This window comes from Pelophylax lessonae (assembly GCF_965119305.1).
Source record: "Pelophylax lessonae genome assembly, chromosome: 4".
In the NCBI taxonomy this organism is placed as follows: domain Eukaryota; kingdom Metazoa; phylum Chordata; class Amphibia; order Anura; family Ranidae; genus Pelophylax; species Pelophylax lessonae.
Genome location: NC_138771.1, coordinates 381176008 through 381199345, shown reverse-complemented (window position 1 = coordinate 381199345; position 23338 = coordinate 381176008). Strand labels below are relative to the sequence as shown.

The following is a 23338-nucleotide window of genomic DNA, read 5'->3' as shown; positions in this document are numbered from 1 at the left end:
ACCCGCACAGTTCAGCTTGGCCTCTGCTCTAATGGTCTAGGGTCCTGATGTCATCCAGACCTGAGCAGGTTCAATGGATCGATCCCCACTGAGCAAAACAGAGTCTGCCGGGTAGAAGGCCCGTGTGAAAGGACCCTCACTTGGCTCTATGCTCTTGGAGGATTGGAGCGACCTTTGACGTCTCTTCTGTTTCTCGGCCATTAACATTTTTTTTTCTTCTTAAAGTCTAAATGTCAAAAATGTTCTTTTGCTTCTAAAGGTAAATTAAAGATCTGGGGTCTTTTTGACCGCAGATCTCTTAATAACGAGGACCTGTCATGCATTTTTCTATGACAAGGAATGTTTACATTCCTTGTCATAGGAATAAAAGTGATAAAAATAAAAATATAAAGGGACAGTGTAAAAATAAAAAAGTAAAATAAGAAAAAAGACGTCCCATCCTGCTCGCACACAGATGCGAATGCATACGTAAGTCGCTCCCGCATATGTAAACGTTAAACGCATGTGAGGTATCACCGTGATCATTAAAGTGAGAGCAATATTTCTAGCACTAGACCTTCTCTGTAACTCTATACGGGTAACCTGTAAAGATTTATAAAACATCGCTTATTGAGATTTTTAAGTACCGTAGTTTGTCGCCTTTCCACAATTTTAAAGCATGACGTGTTACATATTTATTTACTCTATGTAACATAATCTTTCACAATATACACAAAATTGGGCTAACTTTACTGATTGTTTTTTTTTGTAAATTCATTAAAGTGTATTTTTTCCCAAAAAATTGCATTTGAAAGACAGCTGCACAAATACAATGTGACATCAAATATTGCAATGACCACCATTTTAATCTCTAGGGTCTCTGCTAAAAAAAATATATATAATGTTTGGGGGTTCTAAGTAATAAAAATATCAGAAAAAGGCCTGGTGTTAAAGTTGTTAATGTCACTTTAATTAGTTCTTTAGGGCCAAGCTGGCCCAAACAAAGTATTTCCAATACAAAATGATGTGTCTGCTGGGTGTGCTGTAATTGACTGTAGCAGCATTAGCTACATACTGTAAGCCACGCTGTGTTCCAGCAACAGTAGGGGTGACTTCTCATCTGCTGACAGATATAAAGAGACTCTGGCTTAGTGCTATACTGCCATTCAGCCATTTATCAATGAATACAAGGCTTTCTCTTATTGGCTGAGGTGGAGAGGAATATGCATGATGTCACAATCTCCAGTTTGTCAGAGGAAGCCTTGTGTCGATTGGAAAAAAAAAACAAGGTTTCTTTTGAATGGCTGTAAAGTACTAAGCCTGACTCTCTTTATATCTGGCAGCAGATGACTAGCTAGTACTGCTGCTGTTATAACACAGTACTGCTAACTGTATGTAGCTAATGCCATTATATTCTGTTAGAGTACATCCAGTGGCTACATCATTCTGCAATGGAAATACTTTGTAGTTTTTTTTGGGCCAAGTTGGCCTAAATTAACTATTTACTTGCAATAGTTTTTATTTCAAAAGTTATAACATGAACAGGTATCAATACAGCAGAATATCATTAAAATGACATAACATCCAACTATGAGCGTGAATGAGTACATGAACAAAAGAATATAAGAAATGTCCAAACAGTTGCATGTGTCAATACCCCACACCCCTGGGGCTATAGATAAACAGTTCAGAAACATTGCATAGTCTACATCAGGTCGAGTGAGATTACTACGCTAAACACTTCAAAACTGAAAGAAATACAATGAGGGACAAGATCTAAGCTCCTGAAGAGTAGTACTCAAGATTGGGTAGTGAGACCCCCGTGTGGGGTTAGTTAAAATGGAGGATATCGGGATGGTGATGATACCCGAAGGGAGAAAGGAGAGATCAAGAGTCAAAGAAAGAGGTGAAAGAGAGAGGGGGAGAAACAAAGAAAGGTAGAAAAAATTTGAGAAGGGAGAGAAAGAAGCCGGAGTGGAATGAAGCTGGTGGACCTGTTCATAATGGTGATGGAGTGATGTATGAACACCAGGGCTCCCAAATTACGTCAAATTCATCCTGTTTCACCAGGAATACGCTAACAACCTTTTCCTGGGCCATGATCCAGGAAATTTTCCGTTTGGCTGCCGTCACGGAAATTGAGGGTGTTTTCCATGCGCGCGCTAACGTGAGTTTCGCTGCTAAGAGCATAAAGTGAATCAGTTTTAAGAGAGGTTTTGGGCTCTTCACCAGAGCACTATGTAGCAGGGCAATTTCAAGTGTTTTGGGAATTGCTAGCCCAGTAACTTTGTGCATTATGTGAAATATGTGGTTCCAGAATCCCCTTATTAAATTAACTATTTAAAGTAACATTAAACGAGGAATACTGTTCTTCAAAAATGTTATCCTGATAGCAATCTGCTATATATTTGTTTCATACAGTAAGTTGATTTCCTGTACTGTAGGTGGGTGGCACTGAATCAAAACATTACAACGGATTTTTTTTTTTTTGGTGTTGATGATCTTAAACAGGAATGATACTCTCCCTAGTGTGGACCTTCAACACATGAAGAGTCACAGGAGAGTGCTTCACACAAAATCGTCAAAGAAGAATTGTTGGAATCGTCCAAAAAAATATTAATTTCCTTATATAAAAATAGTTAACATGTAATGATTGCCTCCATATGTTCCCTATCATCAGGGCTAAAAAAGTATAAAAGAGAAAATATTTTACATAATCCTAAACATTAAATATTGGTATATAAATATAAAATGTATAAAATATTCACCTAAGCATATGTTTCTTGTTTAATGCTGTTTAATGTATTGCAGGTCCCCAAAGGTTTTATCCACATTCTTCAAACACCTTCCCTTCTACATCACCAAAACCTTCAATGAGGAGCATTCATTCAGGATCCAATACTTTGCCTGGTACAGATAGGTATGTAATAATATGCCATGTGCTTTTTAATATTATTGTGCTTTTAACCAAAACAATCTTTAAAGTCTAAATCCATGCAAATATTAACTTCAGTCAGTGCTGGGACAAGGATGCTTCTTATTAGGAGTGAAGGTCTGGTTTGTACTATAGCTGCCATGAGGTGCCTGCAATCTGTCAAACTAGTACCATGTAATTCTTGGTCAGCCTCTGAACAATCAGAATAGTAGGGGTTCTTTTGGATTTGATCCTCTGCAGAAGACACGGGGAAGTTTCTTTGTTGGTTGCTCCAAGCGCTGCATTCGTTTCTGGACATGAACTTGCCCATTATGTAATTGTAATGAGACACTATCAACTCCACATCTGGGGGTTCTCCGCCAATAACAAATCTGATGAAGACATCCTGCTGGAGGGATCAATCCCCTGTCACCCCAAGAAGTCCACCTGCCAGTTCTCCAATTAGGGTACATGGACTGCTGAAAGAGCTTAGACCTGACTTTCCATCCAATAAAAATAGGGGTTCTACTTCTTACGCTGTGGCCAGACATATTGCTCAATCAGCGCAATCTTTAAGTTTCAAAATAAAAAAATCTAAGGGTTAAATCAAGTACCTCATTAATAGGCTTTATTCATGCAACATATAAAATGGCTACTCACAAACGTAGGTGAAAAAAGATCATATCAAGCTCAGTTGCTCCAATGTCAGGAGTAGTCCATAAGTTAGTCCAAAATCCGATGAGATGACGGCTGATGCGTTTCGAGGCTCAGCCTCTTCCTCAGAGCCCTCTGAGGAAGAGGCTGAGCCTCAAAACGCGTCAGCCGTCATCTCATCGGATTTTGGACTAACTTATGGACTACTTCTGACATTGGAGCAACTGAGCTTGATATGATCTTTTTTCACCTACGTTTGTGAGTAGCCATTTTATATGTTGCATGAATAAAGCCTATTAATTTGGATAATGCGCTAGGTCGGTGCGCCCTTTCTTTGTTTCTCTTTGCCTCTAGTACCGTTGGACTACCCCATTCCGTTTTGGGCAGCAAGACCTTAGCTATCTGAGATGCCAGTTGTGAGTCCCGTGGGGAGTGTGGTCGGGGATATTGGATTCTAAGCGCAGGAGAAGGGTGGTATCACCTCATTGTTTTAAATCAAGTACCGTTGCTAGCTAAACACTATACAATGACTTCACAACAATATCTAATACAATTATACCCAAAGTGTAGCGCTACTATACATACTAATGTAATGACCTCAAAATAAATGCCCATGAACGCGTATAAACTCTAGACACGTTTAGCACCTCAGCGTTTATTTATTTCAATGGCCAAAATAAATTAAACTTCTGGACAATGAAATAAAGTAAACTCCCAAACTCCAAACTCTGTTAAACGCCGCTAAACTTTTTTTTAAAAAAGCAGCTTTGGTGAGTTTATAATGCCGATTTTCTCCTGTCAGGATAAACAGTGTTTACGAGAAACCAGTGTGCATGAGGCCTATTTCGGTGAAAATCCAGCACTCCTTGTATAAAAACGCATGCAAAAATTGTGAAAAAATACAAAAATACCAATAAATTATAATACAAACCTATATAATAAAGTCCAGTGCTCCCCAAAAAGAATAGTGATCTTCTAATTCACTCCTTCCTCCAGTGGCTAGTGCACTTCCTCAGTAGGCTTCACCAAATGAAAAGCCTGCTCACCACTATACTGAGATGGCGGTGTGATGTCACTGGCTCGGCTCCTCCCTCCTATATGCATTGCGCCCTGTGATTTGGCTTCCTCAGTAGGCGGGGAGCCATCAGCCCGAACCCTTAAATAGCTCTATAGCAAAAATGTAAACAATCAAAAATTACTAACTTCCAGATGCTATAAGCGTGCAATCAAGAGTATGTAGCCAAAAATGGTGACAGTCACTAATCTAGCTGCTTCGACTATTCAACAAGACAAAAACGACCAACTTCCAGATGCTATAAGCGTGCAATCAAGAGTATGTATCCAAAACAGACTTTCCACTGAAACAGGAAGTGTATGTTGTAATAAGCTGGCTTTATCTAGACCACGGAAGTGATATATATCCCTCTGTTAATGATAGGGGACACTTGTATAGAACATCATACTATTTAAATTGATGTCATTATATTAGAATGTATAGTAGCGCTACACTGTTTTGGTTATAATTATATATGCTACTGCAAAGGTTTTGTCAGACTTGAGCGGCCTTTTAGCTGTTACTTTCAATGCAGGAGCAACAGGCATATCACACAAATCTCCAGCAGCTTAATCAACAGTTTGGATTTCTCATTCATCTAGAGACTGTACTAACATAGTGCTGTGGACTCCTCAGTTGGAGAGTCTAGAATCTGTGGTGAGGATCTTTCAGTGAAGGGACAGGAAGGATAGACCCAATAAAACCACTGGTATCTGAAACCACCACAGCAAAAATTCCTTGGTCTGAGGCAGAGGGGATCTTTCCCACCTGCACAATCTGTTCTACTGTGTCTACTGTGTGACTGATTCCTGGTATGGAAATGAGCAAAGGGAACTGCCTTAAATGATGAAACCATAGGCCCAGGGCTCACATGTAATGGCACAGAGAGGATCTGTGCTGCATCAGGATAAGCAGGATTTGTAGTCTTAAAAATGTATCTTTTTACTTGGCCAGAAAAAGCCTAACCAATTTTGTATCCAGAAAAAGGCCTAGGTACTCCAAGCACAGGGTCAGGATAAGGGTAGGCTAATAAAGGTGTTCTAGCCATTTGGGAAACCACAGGGAATTTATAATGATCCATGAGCTGGTCTGTAACTCCTGAGGTGATCTTATTGATAATGAGATCACCAAAATAGGCAGTTACCAATATGACTCCATATGCCTCTGGTTCTCATTTTCACCACAACTGGGGACAAAACCTTAGTAAACACTTGGTAAGCTGTGGTCAACCTGAAGAGCAGTGTCACTAACTGTAAATGTTAATCACTTAAGGTGAAGCACAGAAAGTGTTGGTGCCTTGGATTTATAGGGACATAGGTGGTGTTTTACTAAACGCAAATAGGCTGTTCCCAAGGAATGTATACTTTTCATGGACATTTTTCCTTTGGTTATTGAATGAGGGAATACTGTGCTGATTTCACTAATTCAAATTTACTAAAACTGGAGCACTCAGAATCAGTCACAATCACTCACAATTCAGTTGTGCGTGGTAGCCAATCGGCTTCTAACTTCAGCTTGTTCAATTAATCTAGAACAAAAAAACATGGAAGCTGATTGGTTTCTATGTAGAGCTGCACCCACTTTTGTGTGCTCCAATTTATCCCCCCCCCCCCTCCTACCCCCTTGAGTCTTGATGTGATCACTGGACAAAAAGAGAATGTGAATCTCCTTAGCAAACTTGGTTGCCAGGTATTTCAAGCGATTATTGCTCACAATGTTGCATCCGTGTGGGTGTGTGGCCTCGAATGCACACAGGGTGCAAAAAATACTGTACAAAAAAATACTGTACTAACACAACCAGAAGGGTGTCTGCTGAGACAAAATCAGAACATACTAATGCATTCAGACACAATTAAAGAATTGTCCTCAGAACCATAATAATATAACCAGAAACATATCCACAGAGACAGAATCAGTACGGTACTGACACAATCAAAAACATGTTTGCAGAGACATATTCAGGACTGTAGTGATACAATCAGGAACATGTCTTCAGAGACAGATTGAGTACAGAATTGAAATTGATACAAGAAGAAACGTTACTGTTACAGATATACAGTACGTTTGCAAAGCAATCTATACCAAACTGATGTAACACCACAATCATTACTGTACTGACACAACCAGAAATATACTGTAAAACAATGAGGAAAGTGTCTGCACAGACAAACTCAGTACCTTTATTGGTGCAGTCAAGGACACCTGTTACTTCATCATCACTCCGTCACATGCATAACCTTGCACTCCAGTGGATAGCAACAAGGTCTCACTGGTTTGGCTAATACTCTGTAAATAGGTGAGTAGTGAAATGCCCCAGTGGCAAGATCACTAGTGTTTCAACATGCATTTTTCTATTGCATGCGCTGTGCTTCTCTGAGTGTCAGCTACATAGTGCTGCAAATAACATACCAGTGTGGATGTGCTACTGTCAACTATCTTGCCTTGGTGGCAAATTGTTTACTCATGCATTTTTTTAAGTCCATTTGTATAAAATAGTTAAAAACAAATTGATTACCCCAAAAGTATGTTTGTTCTGGGCTCATTCATCCCTTTTAAGTGTTAAATACATTTTCTTAAATATCCTGAGGAATAAAAAAAATGTCAACTAATATTCTCCTCAGTATTTTTAGTATTAAGGATCTATCTTCTCAGCCCACCCGGAGGTCATCAGCTACAAAAGGCACAGGAAGCTGTCCCACACTTCTGCAAAAACATAGTTATAAAATCTTTGTACAGCACTAAAAAAAAAGTTTTACCCCATACACCAATGGTACTGCATGCAGGGGTTTAAAGAAACTTATGAGAAAGGTCTGGGGAGTGGTAGCGTGTAACTGACATGGTTAGGAGAGGTCAAGTGTACCTCTGCAACACCAGGGCCGTAAAGACGTCAGAGCCCAAGATTAGCGGTGCATTTCAGAAGCCAGAAAACCCACTTACTTTATATCTCAGTAGTACATGCCACTCAGTAGGCCGACCACTCCTCCGAAACAGAGCTTATTCACTTAATGTGGTCTAGCTTCTACAGAACTGATATAACTTGGTGCACCCCCATAATTTAGTTCACTGCTATCCAAGATTGTTTACTTGATCACACGTTGTTGCCATCTTACCAATTACCATCCAACCGGACCATTCCACATCCTGGACCATGTAAAGAATATCCCAAACTCCAAGGGCTGTCACAGTAGACACTAACATGGTGACTCACCCTACAGGGACATGATGAGCTTTCAGCGCAAGTCAGACTAGTTTACATCATTACAGAGTTTCCTTCAAACAGATACCAACTCTGCTTCTCTTGGATGAACATCCTTAGTAAACAGGTAACCTCTCCACAAGAGAATTAGTCAGACATTAAACTACATATGCTTCAATGGAGGAAACTGCTGCTGACACAGTCTTTGTCCTCAGATAGGTACGTCATACTCGAGGAAACTCTGTACTCTTAACACCTATCCTGAGCAAAGCAGTGTTGCAAGTACCAAAAGAATGCACATGCTTGCTGACCTAGTTTTTTCCAGAGTGAAAAAGGATTCCCTTTCACAAATCCTCCCCTGCTCACCACCCCTCTAATGTTAAAATTAAAGGGAAAAACTTTCCCTATAAATTATTCATTACTAATAAAATGAGTGCAGGTGCAGTGGTGAGTACTACACAGAAATCTCACTAAGAGAGTAACAATGGAAGACTAACAAGTGGGCACTGGGCCCTGTACAGCCTACCTGACAGTTCCCTCCACCTCAGAAAAAAATAAAACAATATTTTCACTAAAGATACAGTAAAATCATTAGTTAATCAACACAAATAACTTAAAACATTTCTTCTAAATCTAAAAGATAAAACTGCACTGGGTTAATAAATAAAGCTGTGTGGTCTTTGAGTTCATTTACATGGGCATTGTGGCCTGTACTTACAGAATACTTTAATAATCCCAAGGAGAAATTGGGAAAATGGTAAACTGTTCCAAATGTACAGTTGGAATCAGTGGTTTATGTGCCTGGAGCTGCCTGGAGCTATGTGCAGCCTATGTAATGTTATGGGGATGCAGCAGTTGTACGCCATTGTGTCCCCATAGAGTAACAGGTGCCTCCAGCCAAACCATTTATTCACACAATCAGAATACCTGTGTGAATGAGCCTTTAGGACTCTTCCCTTTAGCTCCAGAGACAGCAGTACAGGGTGTACATATGCTGTGAACGCAATGCTTTGCTTTGAAAAGCATACCCCCTTCCTGTGTGGTGATTTTTTTTAAGGGAAGTTTTCCTTTTATCTGCTGCATCTTGGGGCTAGTTAATTAAAAGGATCTCACTAATTAAATGTTAAAAAGAAATACATGGCTTGTTTAGTTTGGAAAAACTATGACTAGATCATGTAAACATTATACAGTATATATAGTAAAATTGTAAAGTTCAGGGCTATAGCACTTTGGCATCACATGCAACACAACATCATCTTGTCTTCAGCACAAGTAAAATATAAGACATAAAAAGTTCATGTAAGGGATTTACCCAAAGTTAGCAAAGCCCAGCTGAGGTTGTGTGGCAGCTTCTAGCACATGCAACACTCAGGTCTCCTCTCTCAAACTCCTACTATTCCACACCCAGCACTAGGAGCTTCCTGTCTTAAAAGAGCTGTATGGGTTTCTGTTTTTTTTTTTTTTAATTCATACTTACCTAGGTGGATGCAGCATCAGTCCGATGCTTCCTCTGTCCCCTGGTGCCTCTACAATGGGAAACGAGCAATTGAACACCGCTGATTGCTCAATTCTCACATCTGTGTGAGCAGAGAGCTGCTGGCTGTCAGTCACTGCTCTCTGCTCTGCCTCCTCCTCGCTCACTGGAGCGCTGGGCTGTGGAGGGGCAGAGCAGCAGGCTGAGGCTCTCAGCGGCTCGCTGAGAAGCTGAGCCAGATGTCGGGCCAGGGATCTAGTAGATTCCGACACAGTGGTTGTAATGACGCGAAGCCTGGACCGACTTCTGTGACGTCAGCAGAGCGGGTCACAGGAATGCAAGACGAACTGCACTCCTGTGATCCATAGGAAAAGTACAGCCAAACAAGCTTTTATCATCAACTGTCTGCTGGACATCTGTTTAATGAATAATTAGACTCACCTGTAGTTGAATTCTTGTTAATTAGGATTTTGTTGTCTAAAATGTAGCTTTGCTCCTAAGACTTTCATTGGGGTGTATTCATTTTTGCAACAGGGTCTTGAACTAATTTGTTAGGAAAAATAATGTTTTGTCTGTGCAAATTATCAAATCTTGGTTGCAGTCAATAGCCCACATTTGTGGAAGTATTTTGTAGTATAGTGTCCCATATAAAATGTTGATTCTGAAAGGAAAGTAAAGGTTTTCTGACAAATCTCTTGGGGTGTATTAATTTATGCTGAGCACTGTGTATATGGATGCGTGTGTGTCAGACCAGACCAGAAAATGTCATTTAGCAGCAAATGGTATTTTCTTTTTATAAAAGTCACTTTTGCTTTAGTATACCGACAAATGGGACACTTCACAGGCAGGTTAAAGGCACCCCCCCCCCCAAGCAACTTATTTAAAGAAATTGTGCATTTTCAATGTTTCATTTAAAAAAGTCTTATTAACCACTTTACCACTGGACTGGTCACTGTACTGCTACTGCAGCAAAGTGGCTCCTTAACGTCTGGCGACGTAGACCTACATCACCAGACTCTCCTCTCTCTGGAGGCTCGCACCCGCTGTATTCAGACACAGCGGGAGTCGGGCCAGGGGAGGAAAGGTGGTGATCACCGCCGCTTTTCCCCGATCCTCGGGGATCGAGTGAGGAAATCCGCCCGCTTGTGTAAACAAAGCAGGCGGATCTCCTCTGTGACAGACAGTGACAGATTACAGGATTCAGCATAACTGAACCTGCGATCTGTGTCTCTGTCACACAACCCCTCCCCCCACACACGTCAGTAAGCAAGAGGCATACATTTAACCCCTTGATCACCAATAAAGTTAACCCCTTCCCTGCCAGTGTCATTATTACAGTAACAGTGCATATTTTTAGCACTGATTACTGTAGTAATGTCACTGATACCCCCAAAAGTGGGAGACAGAACTTGCTTTGTGGGTCCAGATAGGACAGTGATTCAGTCCAGATTTGGACCGCAGTCCACCATTTAGTAATGCCTGTGCATTACATTCTGTATAGAGCAGGAGAGCATTTCACAAAGTAGTTATGGTATATATGGTGCACAATTCCTAAAACTACTTTTGTACTATTTAGAACAATTGATTTAAAAAACATATACTATTAACACATGTACAATATTTACCCTGAAAATGCTAAAATGTTCAGTTAATTTGATGTACTTCTTTCCCATTAAGATTTCAATGGTGTGTTTTATCATAGCTTATTCACTGGAGGGTCACAAACACCAGGAGGGCTACCAAACCCACCTTTTAAGCCAGGTAAATATTTTCTTTCTTTTCATTTTTTGTATTTTAGCTACAGAGAAGTAGTTTCTACGTACCAGAAGTGCCTCCAATCTGCTCCCACAATTAACAGTTTCTGAATGATGAAATTATATTTTTATGTTTTAATTGGAAAAAAAGTAGCACCAAGCATATGACCAACAAATATAAGTGCTCGCTTTTGTATTAACTCCAGGTTTTCAATGCTGTCATATGGAAGCCTTTGACTCTCAACACTAGACTGATTCTTTATTATATACAGCAAAAATAAAACCATCCCCAGAAAACAGGAACTGAATGGTGCACCCTCTACCCTTGTTTATCTTTCCTAGTCCTTTTCACCTATTTCTGTCATATCTAATAAATGTGTACCTTTTACATATAGTTACATATTTATTAAGGGTGAATAGGACACTTGCATTACATTTTTCAATACTATATCTTATTTGTCACCTTTATTTTATCAAGGTCATTTTGTAAAGTTTCTATACCCTGCAGTGCAGTTATTACGTCACTTTTAACCAACTTCCCCTGATAATCCTCTAGAAGGTCAATATGCTCTGACTTTGGCTTTTTATTATATTTAAAACATTTTGAGGGATTTTTTTTTTTTTTTTTACTCTCCTCCACTATGCTTTTCTCATGGTCAACTGGCAAAGATCTACCCTGATCGCATTCTTACATTTCCTTTTGCATTTTTTGTAGTGTTGGAATATCGACGGTGCCCCCTTGGCTTCATATTTTTTAAAGGACAGTTTTTTCCTCATTAATATGTATTTTTACTCTAGAATTAAGTCACCCAGTTTTAATTTTAAATATCGTATGTTTGTTACCTGTTGGAATGCACTGGCCAATACCCTTTTTAATATGGCACTCACATTTTTCTTCAGTGTTGGTTGCTTCTAGAATTTGATCCAATTCAATATCAGGTAGTATGGAGCACAGTTTAGTAAAGTTTGCTCTTTTGAAATGTTGTGTTCTTGTACTACCCTTGTGTCTCCTTTTCCTATGATTTACGTTCAACGTAATTATTCTGTGATTGCTATTAGGGATGATCGAACGGTTCGGGTCGACCATCGGTTCGGCCCGAACATTGGGTGTTCGAGGTTCGGCCGAATTTAGAACTTTTTGCCCAAAAAGTTCAGAATTCGGCAACCAGAACCGCCCAAAATGCAATGCTTCAGGAAATGGGCTTTAAAAGCCCGTGATTGGACCAGAACCATTAGCAAAAGCCAATTGAGGGGGCAGGAGAATGCTAGGAATGTGATTGGAGTGACTAGGGGGTCCCTAGACCAATCATTAGTGAATACGTCCCTCAGTATATAAGATCGCCCCCGCCATATTCCTAGCATTGTTATACTGGACATGGAAGAGAGTGGAAGTAGGGTTGAGCGGACACCTAGATGTCCGTGTTCGACGGGTTCGGCCGAACTTTAAAAAAAAGTCCGGGTCCGTGTCCCGGACTTTTACCGAACTTTTCCCGGACACCGAACCCCATTGAAGTCAATGGGGACCCGAACTTTAAGGCACTAAAATGGCTCTAAAACACCAAAGGAAAGGGCTAGAGTGCTGCAAATGGCAGCAAAACGTAATTAAGAGCATGGCAAGTGCTCTGCAAACAAATGTGGATAGGGAAATAACTTAAAACAACAAAAAAAAACAGAAAAATAAAACAATGTTCTTCTTCATCTCTGAAGGACGAGGCCCATATGGAGTAGGAGGGAGGTTGAGGTGGTGGTGGATGTGGCGGTGACATAGGCGTGCGCACAGGGTGTGCTGGGTGTGCCTGGGCACACCCTAATCACCTAGGGCACATAGCATTGCCAGTGAGGAGATGGGAAAGATCTCCCTGGGACCTGCTCTGCTCTATTTCTCCTTGCCTACAGGTACATGGCCCCGATACATTACTCTCCCTGCTGGCAAACACATGCATGTGTATTTCAACTTTGGGGTGCACACCTTAATGCAATAGGCTGCGCACACCTATGGGCGGTGTAGGTGGAAGCGGCGGTGGAGGAGGACCAGGGCCGGATTAACAGCATCATGGGCTTGGTGCTGAGGATTTTGAAGGGCCTTAGGGCCGTGCCTTGCCATGCACCCAGAGGAGGAAGGGTGCAGCCATGCATGCCTAATTCAACATGGGATGCTGTCTCTGAAGCCCATAAACACATCCATGCATCGCCAACTGTCCCTCCTTGTCCGGCCTTCACGCTGTGTGGGGAGGTTCTGAGGGTGCTGCCTGGGGAAGCGAGCATAGAAGCCAGACTTCTGTGTTTACAAGTGACAGAAGAGCGGTAACAGTGAATATGGCCAACCCGGGGCCTATATAAAAGGTAGGGGCCTGGAGCTGCAGCTCCAATAGCCCCTACATTAATCTGGCCCTGAGGAGGAGGACGAGGTAGCCAACACTGCTTCTTTTCACAAATTTTAAATGAGGGTACACCCCAAAAGAGTGAGAAAGAGCAAAAATGGAACAATGGGTGGGTAAGGTCGGTATCCATTGCTATTCTGCATAAGGTACGGAAAAGTCCCGTGGGATCCATGCCTGGTTCATTTTAATGAACGTGAGCTTGTCCACATTGTCTCTGGACAGGCGGCTGCGCTTGTCTGTTATAACGCCCCCAGCCGTGCTAAATACCCGTTCAGATAATACACTGGCTGCAGGGCACGCCAGCACCTCCAAGGCGTAAAGGGCAAGCTCAGGCCATGTGCCCAATTTGGAGACCCAGAAGTTGAAGGGGGCAGACCCGTCATTCACTACATGTAGGCGTGTGCACACATACTGCTCCACCATGTTGGTAAAATGCTGCCTCCTGCTAAGACGTTCCATCTGAGCTGCTGGTGCTGCTGTTTGTTGTGGCGTGCTGACAAAGCTTTTCCACATTTCGGCCATGCTAACCCTGCCTTCTGAGGTGCTGGCGGTGCCCTGGTTGCGTTGGCGACCTCCTCCTCCTCTGCCTTGTGCTTCCACTGTGGCCCCGCTGTCAGATGGGAATGCCAGCAGCATGGCGTCTACCAGCGTGCGCTTGTACTCGCGCATCTTGCGATCGCGCTCCAGTGAGTGAATTAAGGACGGTACGTTGTCCTTGTAACGGGGATCCAGCAGCGTGGCCACCCAGTAATCAGCACAAGTTAGAATGTGGGCAACTCGGCGGTCGTTGTGGAGACACTGCAGCATGTAATCGCTCATGTGTGCCAGGCTGCCCAGAGGCGACGAAAGGCTGTCCTCTGTGGGAGGTGTATCGTCCGTGTCCTCTGTATCCCCCCAGCCACGCACCAGTGATGGCCATGAGCTGGCCTGGGTGCCACCCTGCTGTGAACATGGTTCCATCTCCTCCTCCAGCTCCTCCTCCTCCTCATCCTCCTCATCCTCCAGAACTGTGCCCCTGCTGGACAATTGCGTCCCTGGCGTTTGCGTGTGCAGGAACCCACCCTCGGAGCCCCTTGCGAATGACTGCCCTGAAAGCCTTGGAAATGTTACCTCTTCATCCTCCTCCTCCTCCTCATCCTGTGCCACATCCTCTTCCATCATCGCCCGAATTGTTTTTTCAAGGAGGCATAGAAGTGGGATAGTTAAGCTGAGAACGGCGTCATTGCCACTGGCCATGTTGGTGGAGTACTCAAAACAGCGCAACAAGGCACACAGGTCTCGCATGGAGGCCCAGTTAAATTAAATAGCGGAATAGAAAATATGATCCAAAAAAAGTGTATGTATATCACACGTACACAACCACACTGGGCCCCAATTACTATTGTTTGTACCCCTAAAAGGCTAGATGAGGAGTAGGGGGAGTATGGAACAGGCAGCACCCTCAAACCTTCAGAAGTATGAGATGAACCCCAACAACTTGGAAAGGTGGATCTCTCTCACACGTACCGACACAGACTATCCCGCAATTCAATTGATCCTCAAAGGTTTTTATTGAATAGCGGAATAGGAAATATGATCAAAAAAAGTGTATGTATCTCGCACGTACACAACCACACTAGGCCCCAATTACTATTGTTTGTACCCCTAAAAGGCTAGATGAGGAGTAGGGGGGGTATGGAACAGGCAGCACCCTCAAACCTTCAGAAGTATGAGATGAACCCCAACAACTTGGAAAGGTGGATCTCTCTCACACGTACCGACACAGACTATCCCCCAATTTAACTGATCCCCAAAGGTTTTTGATTAAATAGCGGAATAGAAAATATGATCCCAAAAAAGTGTATGTATATCACACGTACACAACCACACTGGGCCCCAATTACTATTGTTTGTACCCCTAAAAGGCTAGATGAGGAGTAGGGGGAGTATGGAACAGGCAGCACCCTCAAACCTTCAGAAGTATGAGATGAACCCCAACAACTTGGAAAGGTGGATCTCTCTCACACGTACCAACACAGACTATCCCCCAATTTAACTGATCCCCAAAGGTTTTTGATTAAATAGCGGAATAGAAAATATGATCCAAAAAAAGTGTATGTATGTCACACGTACACAACCACACTAGGCCCCAATTACTATTGTTTGTACCCCTAAAAGGCTAGATGAGGAGTAGGGGGGGTATGGAACAGGCAGCACCCTCAAACCTTCAGAAGTATGAGATGAACCCCAACAACTTGGAAAGGTGGATCTCTCTCACACGTACCAACACAGACTATCCCCCAATTTAACTGATCCCCAAAGGTTTTTGATTAAATAGCGGAATAGAAAATATGATCCCAAAAAAGTGTATGTATATCACACGTACACAACCACACTAGGCCCCAATTACTATTGTTTGTACCCCTAAAAGGCTAGGAGTAGGGGGAGTATGGAACAGGCAGCACCCTCAAACCTTCAGAAGTATGAGATGAACCCCAACAACTTGGAAAGGTGGATCTCTCTCACACGTACCAACACAGACTATCCCCCAATTTAACTGATCCCCAAAGGTTTTTGATTAAATAGCGGAATAGAAAATATGATCCCAAAAAAGTGTATGTATATCACACGTACACAACCACACTAGGCCCCAATTACTATTGTTTGTACCCCTAAAAGGCTAGGAGTAGGGGGAGTATGGAACAGGCAGCACCCTCAAACCTTCAGAAGTATGAGATGAACCCCAACAACTTGGAAAGGTGGATCTCTCTCACACGTACCAACACAGACTATCCCCCAATTTAACTGATCCCCAAAGGTTTTTGATTAAATAGCGGAATAGAAAATATGATCCCAAAAAAGTGTATGTATATCACACGTACACAACCACACTAGGCCCCAATTACTATTGTTTGTACCCCTAAAAGGCTAGGAGTAGGGGGAGTATGGAACAGGCAGCACCCTCAAACCTTCAGAAGTATGAGATGAACCCCAACAACTTGGAAAGGTGGATCTCTCTCACACGTACCAACACAGACTATCCCCCAATTTAACTGATCCCCAAAGGTTTTTGATTAAATAGCGGAATAGAAAATATGATCCCAAAAAAGTGTATGTATATCACACGTACACAACCACACTAGGCCCCAATTACTATTGTTTGTACCCCTAAAAGGCTAGGAGTAGGGGGAGTATGGAACAGGCAGCACCCTCAAACCTTCAGAAGTATGAGATGAACCCCAACAACTTGGAAAGGTGGATCTCTCTCACACGTACCAACATAGACTATCCCCCAATTTAACTGATCCCCAAAGGTTTTTGATTAAATAGCGGAATAGAAAATATGATCCCAAAAAAGTGTATGTATATCACACGTACACAACCACACTAGGCCCCAATTACTATTGTTTGTACCCCTAAAAGGCTAGGAGTAGGGGGAGTATGGAACAGGCAGCACCCTCAAACCTTCAGAAGTATGAGATGAACCTCAACAACTTGGAAAGGTGGATCTCTCTCACACGTACCAACACAGACTATCCCCCAATTTAACTGATCCCCAAAGGTTTTTGATTAAATAGCGGAATAGAAAATATGATCCCAAAAAAGTGTATGTATATCACACGTACACAACCACACTAGGCCCCAATTACTATTGTTTGTACCCCTAAAAGGCTAGGAGTAGGGGGAGTATGGAACAGGCAGCACCCTCAAACCTTCAGAAGTATGAGATGAACCCCAACAACTTGGAAAGGTGGATCTCTCTCACACGTACCAACACAGACTATCCCCCAATTTAACTGATCCCCAAAGGTTTTTGATTAAATAGCGGAATAGAAAATATGATCCCAAAAAAGTGTATGTATATCACACGTACACAACCACACTAGGCCCCAATTACTATTGTTTGTACCCCTAAAAGGCTAGGAGTAGGGGGAGTATGGAACAGGCAGCACCCTCAAACCTTCAGAAGTATGAGATGAACCTCAACAACTTGGAAAGGTGGATCTCTCTCACACGTACCAACACAGACTATCCCCCAATTTAACTGATCCCCAAAGGTTTTTGATTAAATAGCGGAATAGAAAATATGATCCCAAAAAAGTGTATGTATATCACACGTACACAACCACACTAGGCCCCAATTACTATTGTTTGTACCCCTAAAAGGCTAGGAGTAGGGGGAGTATGGAACAGGCAGCACCCTCAAACCTTCAGAAGTATGAGATGAACCCCAACAACTTGGAAAGGTGGATCTCTCTCACACGTACCAACACAGACTATCCCCCAATTTAACTGATCCCCAAAGGTTTTTGATTAAATAGCGGAATAGAAAATATGATCCCAAAAAAGTGTATGTATATCACACGTACACAACCACACTAGGCCCCAATTACTATTGTTTGTACCCCTAAAAGGCTAGGAGTAGGGGGAGTATGGAACAGGCAGCACCCTCAAACCTTCAGAAGTATGAGATGAACCCCAACAACTTGGAAAGGTGGATCTCTCTCACACGTACCAACACAGACTATCCCCCAATTTAACTGATCCCCAAAGGTTTTTGATTAAATAGCGGAATAGAAAATATGATCCCAAAAAAGTGTATGTATATCACACGTACACAACCACACTAGGCCCCAATTACTATTGTTTGTACCCCTAAAAGGCTAGGAGTAGGGGGAGTATGGAACAGGCAGCACCCTCAAACCTTCAGAAGTATGAGATGAACCCCAACAACTTGGAAAGGTGGATCTCTCTCACACGTACCAACACAGACTATCCCCCAATTTAACTGATCCCCAAAGGTTTTTGATTAAATAGCGGAATAGAAAATATGATCCCAAAAAAGTGTATGTATATCACACGTACACAACCACACTAGGCCCCAATTACTATTGTTTGTACCCCTAAAAGGCTAGGAGTAGGGGGAGTATGGAACAGGCAGCACCCTCAAACCTTCAGAAGTATGAGATGAACCCCAACAACTTGGAAAGGTGGATCTCTCTCACACGTACCAACACAGACTATCCCCCAATTTAACTGATCCCCAAAGGTTTTTGATTAAATAGCGGAATAGAAAATATGATCCCAAAAAAGTGTATGTATATCACACGTACACAACCACACTAGGCCCCAATTACTATTGTTTGTACCCCTAAAAGGCTAGGAGTAGGGGGAGTATGGAACAGGCAGCACCCTCAAACCTTCAGAAGTATGAGATGAACCCCAACAACTTGGAAAGGTGGATCTCTCTCACACGTACCAACACAGACTATCCCCCAATTTAACTGATCCCCAAAGGTTTTTGATTAAATAGCGGAATAGAAAATATGATCCCAAAAAAGTGTATGTATATCACACGTACACAACCACACTAGGCCCCAATTACTATTGTTTGTACCCCTAAAAGGCTAGGAGTAGGGGGAGTATGGAACAGGCAGCACCCTCAAACCTTCAGAAGTATGAGATGAACCTCAACAACTTGGAAAGGTGGATCTCTCTCACACGTACCAACACAGACTATCCCCCAATTTAACTGATCCCCAAAGGTTTTTGATTAAATAGCGGAATAGAAAATATGATCCCAAAAAAGTGTATGTATATCACACGTACACAACCACACTAGGCCCCAATTACTATTGTTTGTACCCCTAAAAGGCTAGGAGTAGGGGGAGTATGGAACAGGCAGCACCCTCAAACCTTCAGAAGTATGAGATGAACCCCAACAACTTGGAAAGGTGGATCTCTCTCACACGTACCAACACAGACTATCCCCCAATTTAACTGATCCCCAAAGGTTTTTGATTAAATAGCGGAATAGAAAATATGATCCCAAAAAAGTGTATGTATATCACACGTACACAACCACACTAGGCCCCAATTACTATTGTTTGTACCCCTAAAAAGCTAGGAGTAGGGGGAGTATGGAACAGGCAGCACCCTCAAACCTTCAGAAGTATGAGATGAACCTCAACAACTTGGAAAGGTGGATCTCTCTCACACGTACCAACACAGACTATCCCCCAATTTAACTGATCCCCAAAGGTTTTTGATTAAATAGCGGAATAGAAAATATGATCCCAAAAAAGTGTATGTATATCACACGTACACAACCACACTAGGCCCCAATTACTATTGTTTGTACCCCTAAAAGGCTAGGAGTAGGGGGAGTATGGAACAGGCAGCACCCTCAAACCTTCAGAAGTATGAGATGAACCCCAACAACTTGGAAAGGTGGATCTCTCTCACACGTACCAACACAGACTATCCCCCAATTTAACTGATCCCCAAAGGTTTTTGATTAAATAGCGGAATAGAAAATATGATCCCAAAAAAGTGTATGTATATCACACGTACACAACCACACTAGGCCCCAATTACTATTGTTTGTAACCCTAAAAGGCTAGGAGTAGGGGGAGTATGGAACAGGCAGCACCCTCAAACCTTCAGAAGTATGAGATGAACCCCAACAACTTGGAAAGGTGGATCTCTCTCACACGTACCAACACAGACTATCCCCCAATTTAACTGATCCCCAAAGGTTTTTGATTAAATAGCGGAATAGAAAATATGATCCCAAAAAAGTGTATGTATATCACACGTACACAACCACACTAGGCCCCAATTACTATTGTTTGTACCCCTAAAAGGCTAGGAGTAGGGGGAGTATGGAACAGGCAGCACCCTCAAACCTTCAGAAGTATGAGATGAACCCCAACAACTTGGAAAGGTGGATCTCTCTCACACGTACCAACACAGACTATCCCCCAATTTAACTGATCCCCAAAGGTTTTTGATTAAATAGCGGAATAGAAAATATGATCCCAAAAAAGTGTATGTATATCACACGTACACAACCACACTAGGCCCCAATTACTATTGTTTGTACCCCTAAAAGGCTAGGAGTAGGGGGAGTATGGAACAGGCAGCACCCTCAAACCTTCAGAAGTATGAGATGAACCCCAACAACTTGGAAAGGTGGATCTCTCTCACACGTACCAACACAGACTATCCCCCAATTTAACTGATCCCCAAAGGTTTTTGATTAAATAGCGGAATAGAAAATATGATCCCAAAAAAGTGTATGTATATCACACGTACACAACCACACTAGGCCCCAATTACTATTGTTTGTACCCCTAAAAGGCTAGGAGTAGGGGGAGTATGGAACAGGCAGCACCCTCAAACCTTCAGAAGTATGAGATGAACCTCAACAACTTGGAAAGGTGGATCTCTCTCACACGTACCAACACAGACTATCCCCCAATTTAACTGATCCCCAAAGGTTTTTGATTAAATAGCGGAATAGAAAATATGATCCCAAAAAAGTGTATGTATATCACACGTACACAACCACACTAGGCCCCAATTACTATTGTTTGTACCCCTAAAAGGCTAGGAGTAGGGGGAGTATGGAACAGGCAGCACCCTCAAACCTTCAGAAGTATGAGATGAACCCCAACAACTTGGAAAGGTGGATCTCTCTCACACGTACCAACACAGACTATCCCCCAATTTAACTGATCCCCAAAGGTTTTTGATTAAATAGCGGAATAGAAAATATGATCCCAAAAAAGTGTATGTATATCACACGTACACAACCACACTAGGCCCCAATTACTATTGTTTGTACCCCTAAAAGGCTAGGAGTAGGGGGAGTATGGAACAGGCAGCACCCTCAAACCTTCAGAAGTATGAGATGAACCTCAACAACTTGGAAAGGTGGATCTCTCTCACACGTACCAACACAGACTATCCCCCAATTTAACTGATCCCCAAAGGTTTTTGATTAAATAGCGGAATAGAAAATATGATCCCAAAAAAGTGTATGTATATCACACGTACACAACCACACTAGGCCCCAATTACTATTGTTTGTACCCCTAAAAGGCTAGGAGTAGGGGGAGTATGGAACAGGCAGCACCCTCAAACCTTCAGAAGTATGAGATGAACCCCAACAACTTGGAAAGGTGGATCTCTCTCACACGTACCAACACAGACTATCCCCCAATTTAACTGATCCCCAAAGGTTTTTGATTAAATAGCGGAATAGAAAATATGATCCCAAAAAAGTGTATGTATATCACACGTACACAACCACACTAGGCCCCAATTACTATTGTTTGTACCCCTAAAAGGCTAGGAGTAGGGGGAGTATGGAACAGGCAGCACCCTCAAACCTTCAGAAGTATGAGATGAACCCCAACAACTTGGAAAGGTGGATCTCTCTCACACGTACCAACACAGACTATCCCCCAATTTAACTGATCCCCAAAGGTTTTTGATTAAATAGCGGAATAGAAAATATGATCCCAAAAAAGTGTATGTATATCACACGTACACAACCACACTAGGCCCCAATTACTATTGTTTGTACCCCTAAAAGGCTAGATGAGGAGTAGGGGGAGTATGGAACAGGCAGCACCCTCAAACCTTCAGTATGAGATTGTGTTCACTGTACCCCACAAAGATTGAGTTCACTGCACCCCACAATGATTGTGTTCACTGCACCCCACAAAGATTGTGTTCACTGCACCTCACAAAGATTGTGTTCACTGTACCCCCCAAAGATTGTGTTCACTGCACCCCACAAAGATTCTGTTCACTGTACCCCACAAAGATTGTGTTCACTGCACCCCAAAAAGATTGTGTTCACTGCACCCCAAAAAGGATGTTGTTCACTGCACCCCAAAAAGGATGTTGTTCACTCCACCCCAAAAAGATTGTGTTCACTGCACCCCACAAAGATTGTGTTCACTGCACCCCAAAAAGATTGTGTTCACTGCACCCCAAAAATGATTTTGTTCACTGCACCCCAAAAAGGATTTTGTTCACTGCACCCCAAAAAGGATGTTGTTCACTCCACCCCAAAAAGATTGTGTTCACTGCACCCCAAAAAGATTGTGTTCACTGCACCCCACAAAGGATTTTGTTCACTGCACCCCAAAAAGATTGTGTTCACTGCACCCCAAAAAGGATGTTGTTCACTGCACCCCAAAAAGGATTTTGTTCACTGCACCCCAAAAAGATTGTGTTCACTGCACCCCACAAAGGATTTTGTTCACTGCACCCCACAAAGATTGTGTTCACTGCACACCAAAAAGGATTGTGTTCACTGCACCCCAAAAAGATTTTGTTCACTGCACCCCAAAAAGATTGTGTTCACTGCAGCCCAAAAAGATTGTGTTCACTGCAGCCCAAAAAGATTGTGTTCACTGCAGCCCAAAAAGATTGTGTTCACTGCAGCCCAAAAAGATTGTGTTCACTGCAGCTCACACACAGAAAAATGGATGTGGATCACTGACACCTGCCTATCTCCAATCCCACACCACACAGCAATATCGATTGTAGTTTGTAGAACACAGTTTCCCTAAAATTCAGCAGACTCTGTCCCTAACAGGATTGAGAAGAGATCGTAGATCAGGATTGAGTGCAGACCCCACCCCCCACACAGCAATATCGATTGTAGTTTGTAGAAGACACTGACCCTATATAATTCAGCAGACTCTATCCCTAAAATGCCTACAACTCGCCCTGCCTAAACACTCCGACCTGTCCCTCAATTCTATCCGGACACAAATGGTTTTTTCCTGCCTATCTTTCCCTAATCAGCAGCCAGCACGTTGATGTGTGCTCTGTCCCTGAATCTAAGCAGCATAATGACGCCGCTGCGGCTGCCTCGAACTTATAAAGACTTGGTCACATGCTTCAGACGGCCAATCACAGCTACTGAGACATTTGCAGGCATGGCTGGGATGGCTTAAGGCACACCAGTTAAACGATTGTTGATTGGCTGTTGAAAGCCCGCCATGAAAAGAGCGCCAAAGCATGCAAAACCCGGAAATAAAACGACCGAACACGGATTTTTACCCGAACATACAGTAAAGTGTCCGTGTCCGTGTTCGGGTACAAAAAATCCAATTATTCGGTACGAACACGAATAATACAGTCCGTGT

At 42.5% G+C, this 23338-nt stretch overlaps 1 protein-coding gene across 1 annotated transcript in view; it reads left to right on the top strand.

Moving 5' to 3' along the window:
* LCP2 (lymphocyte cytosolic protein 2) overlaps positions 1 to 23338 on the top strand; it is a 325994-nt gene that overhangs the window by 249860 nt on the left and 52796 nt on the right. The window contains exons 16-17 of the mRNA XM_082256323.1: positions 2791 to 2899; positions 10974 to 11032. Coding sequence (XP_082112449.1) covers positions 2791 to 2899; positions 10974 to 11032 — 168 coding nt within the window. The remainder of the gene's footprint in view (positions 1 to 2790; positions 2900 to 10973; positions 11033 to 23338) is intronic.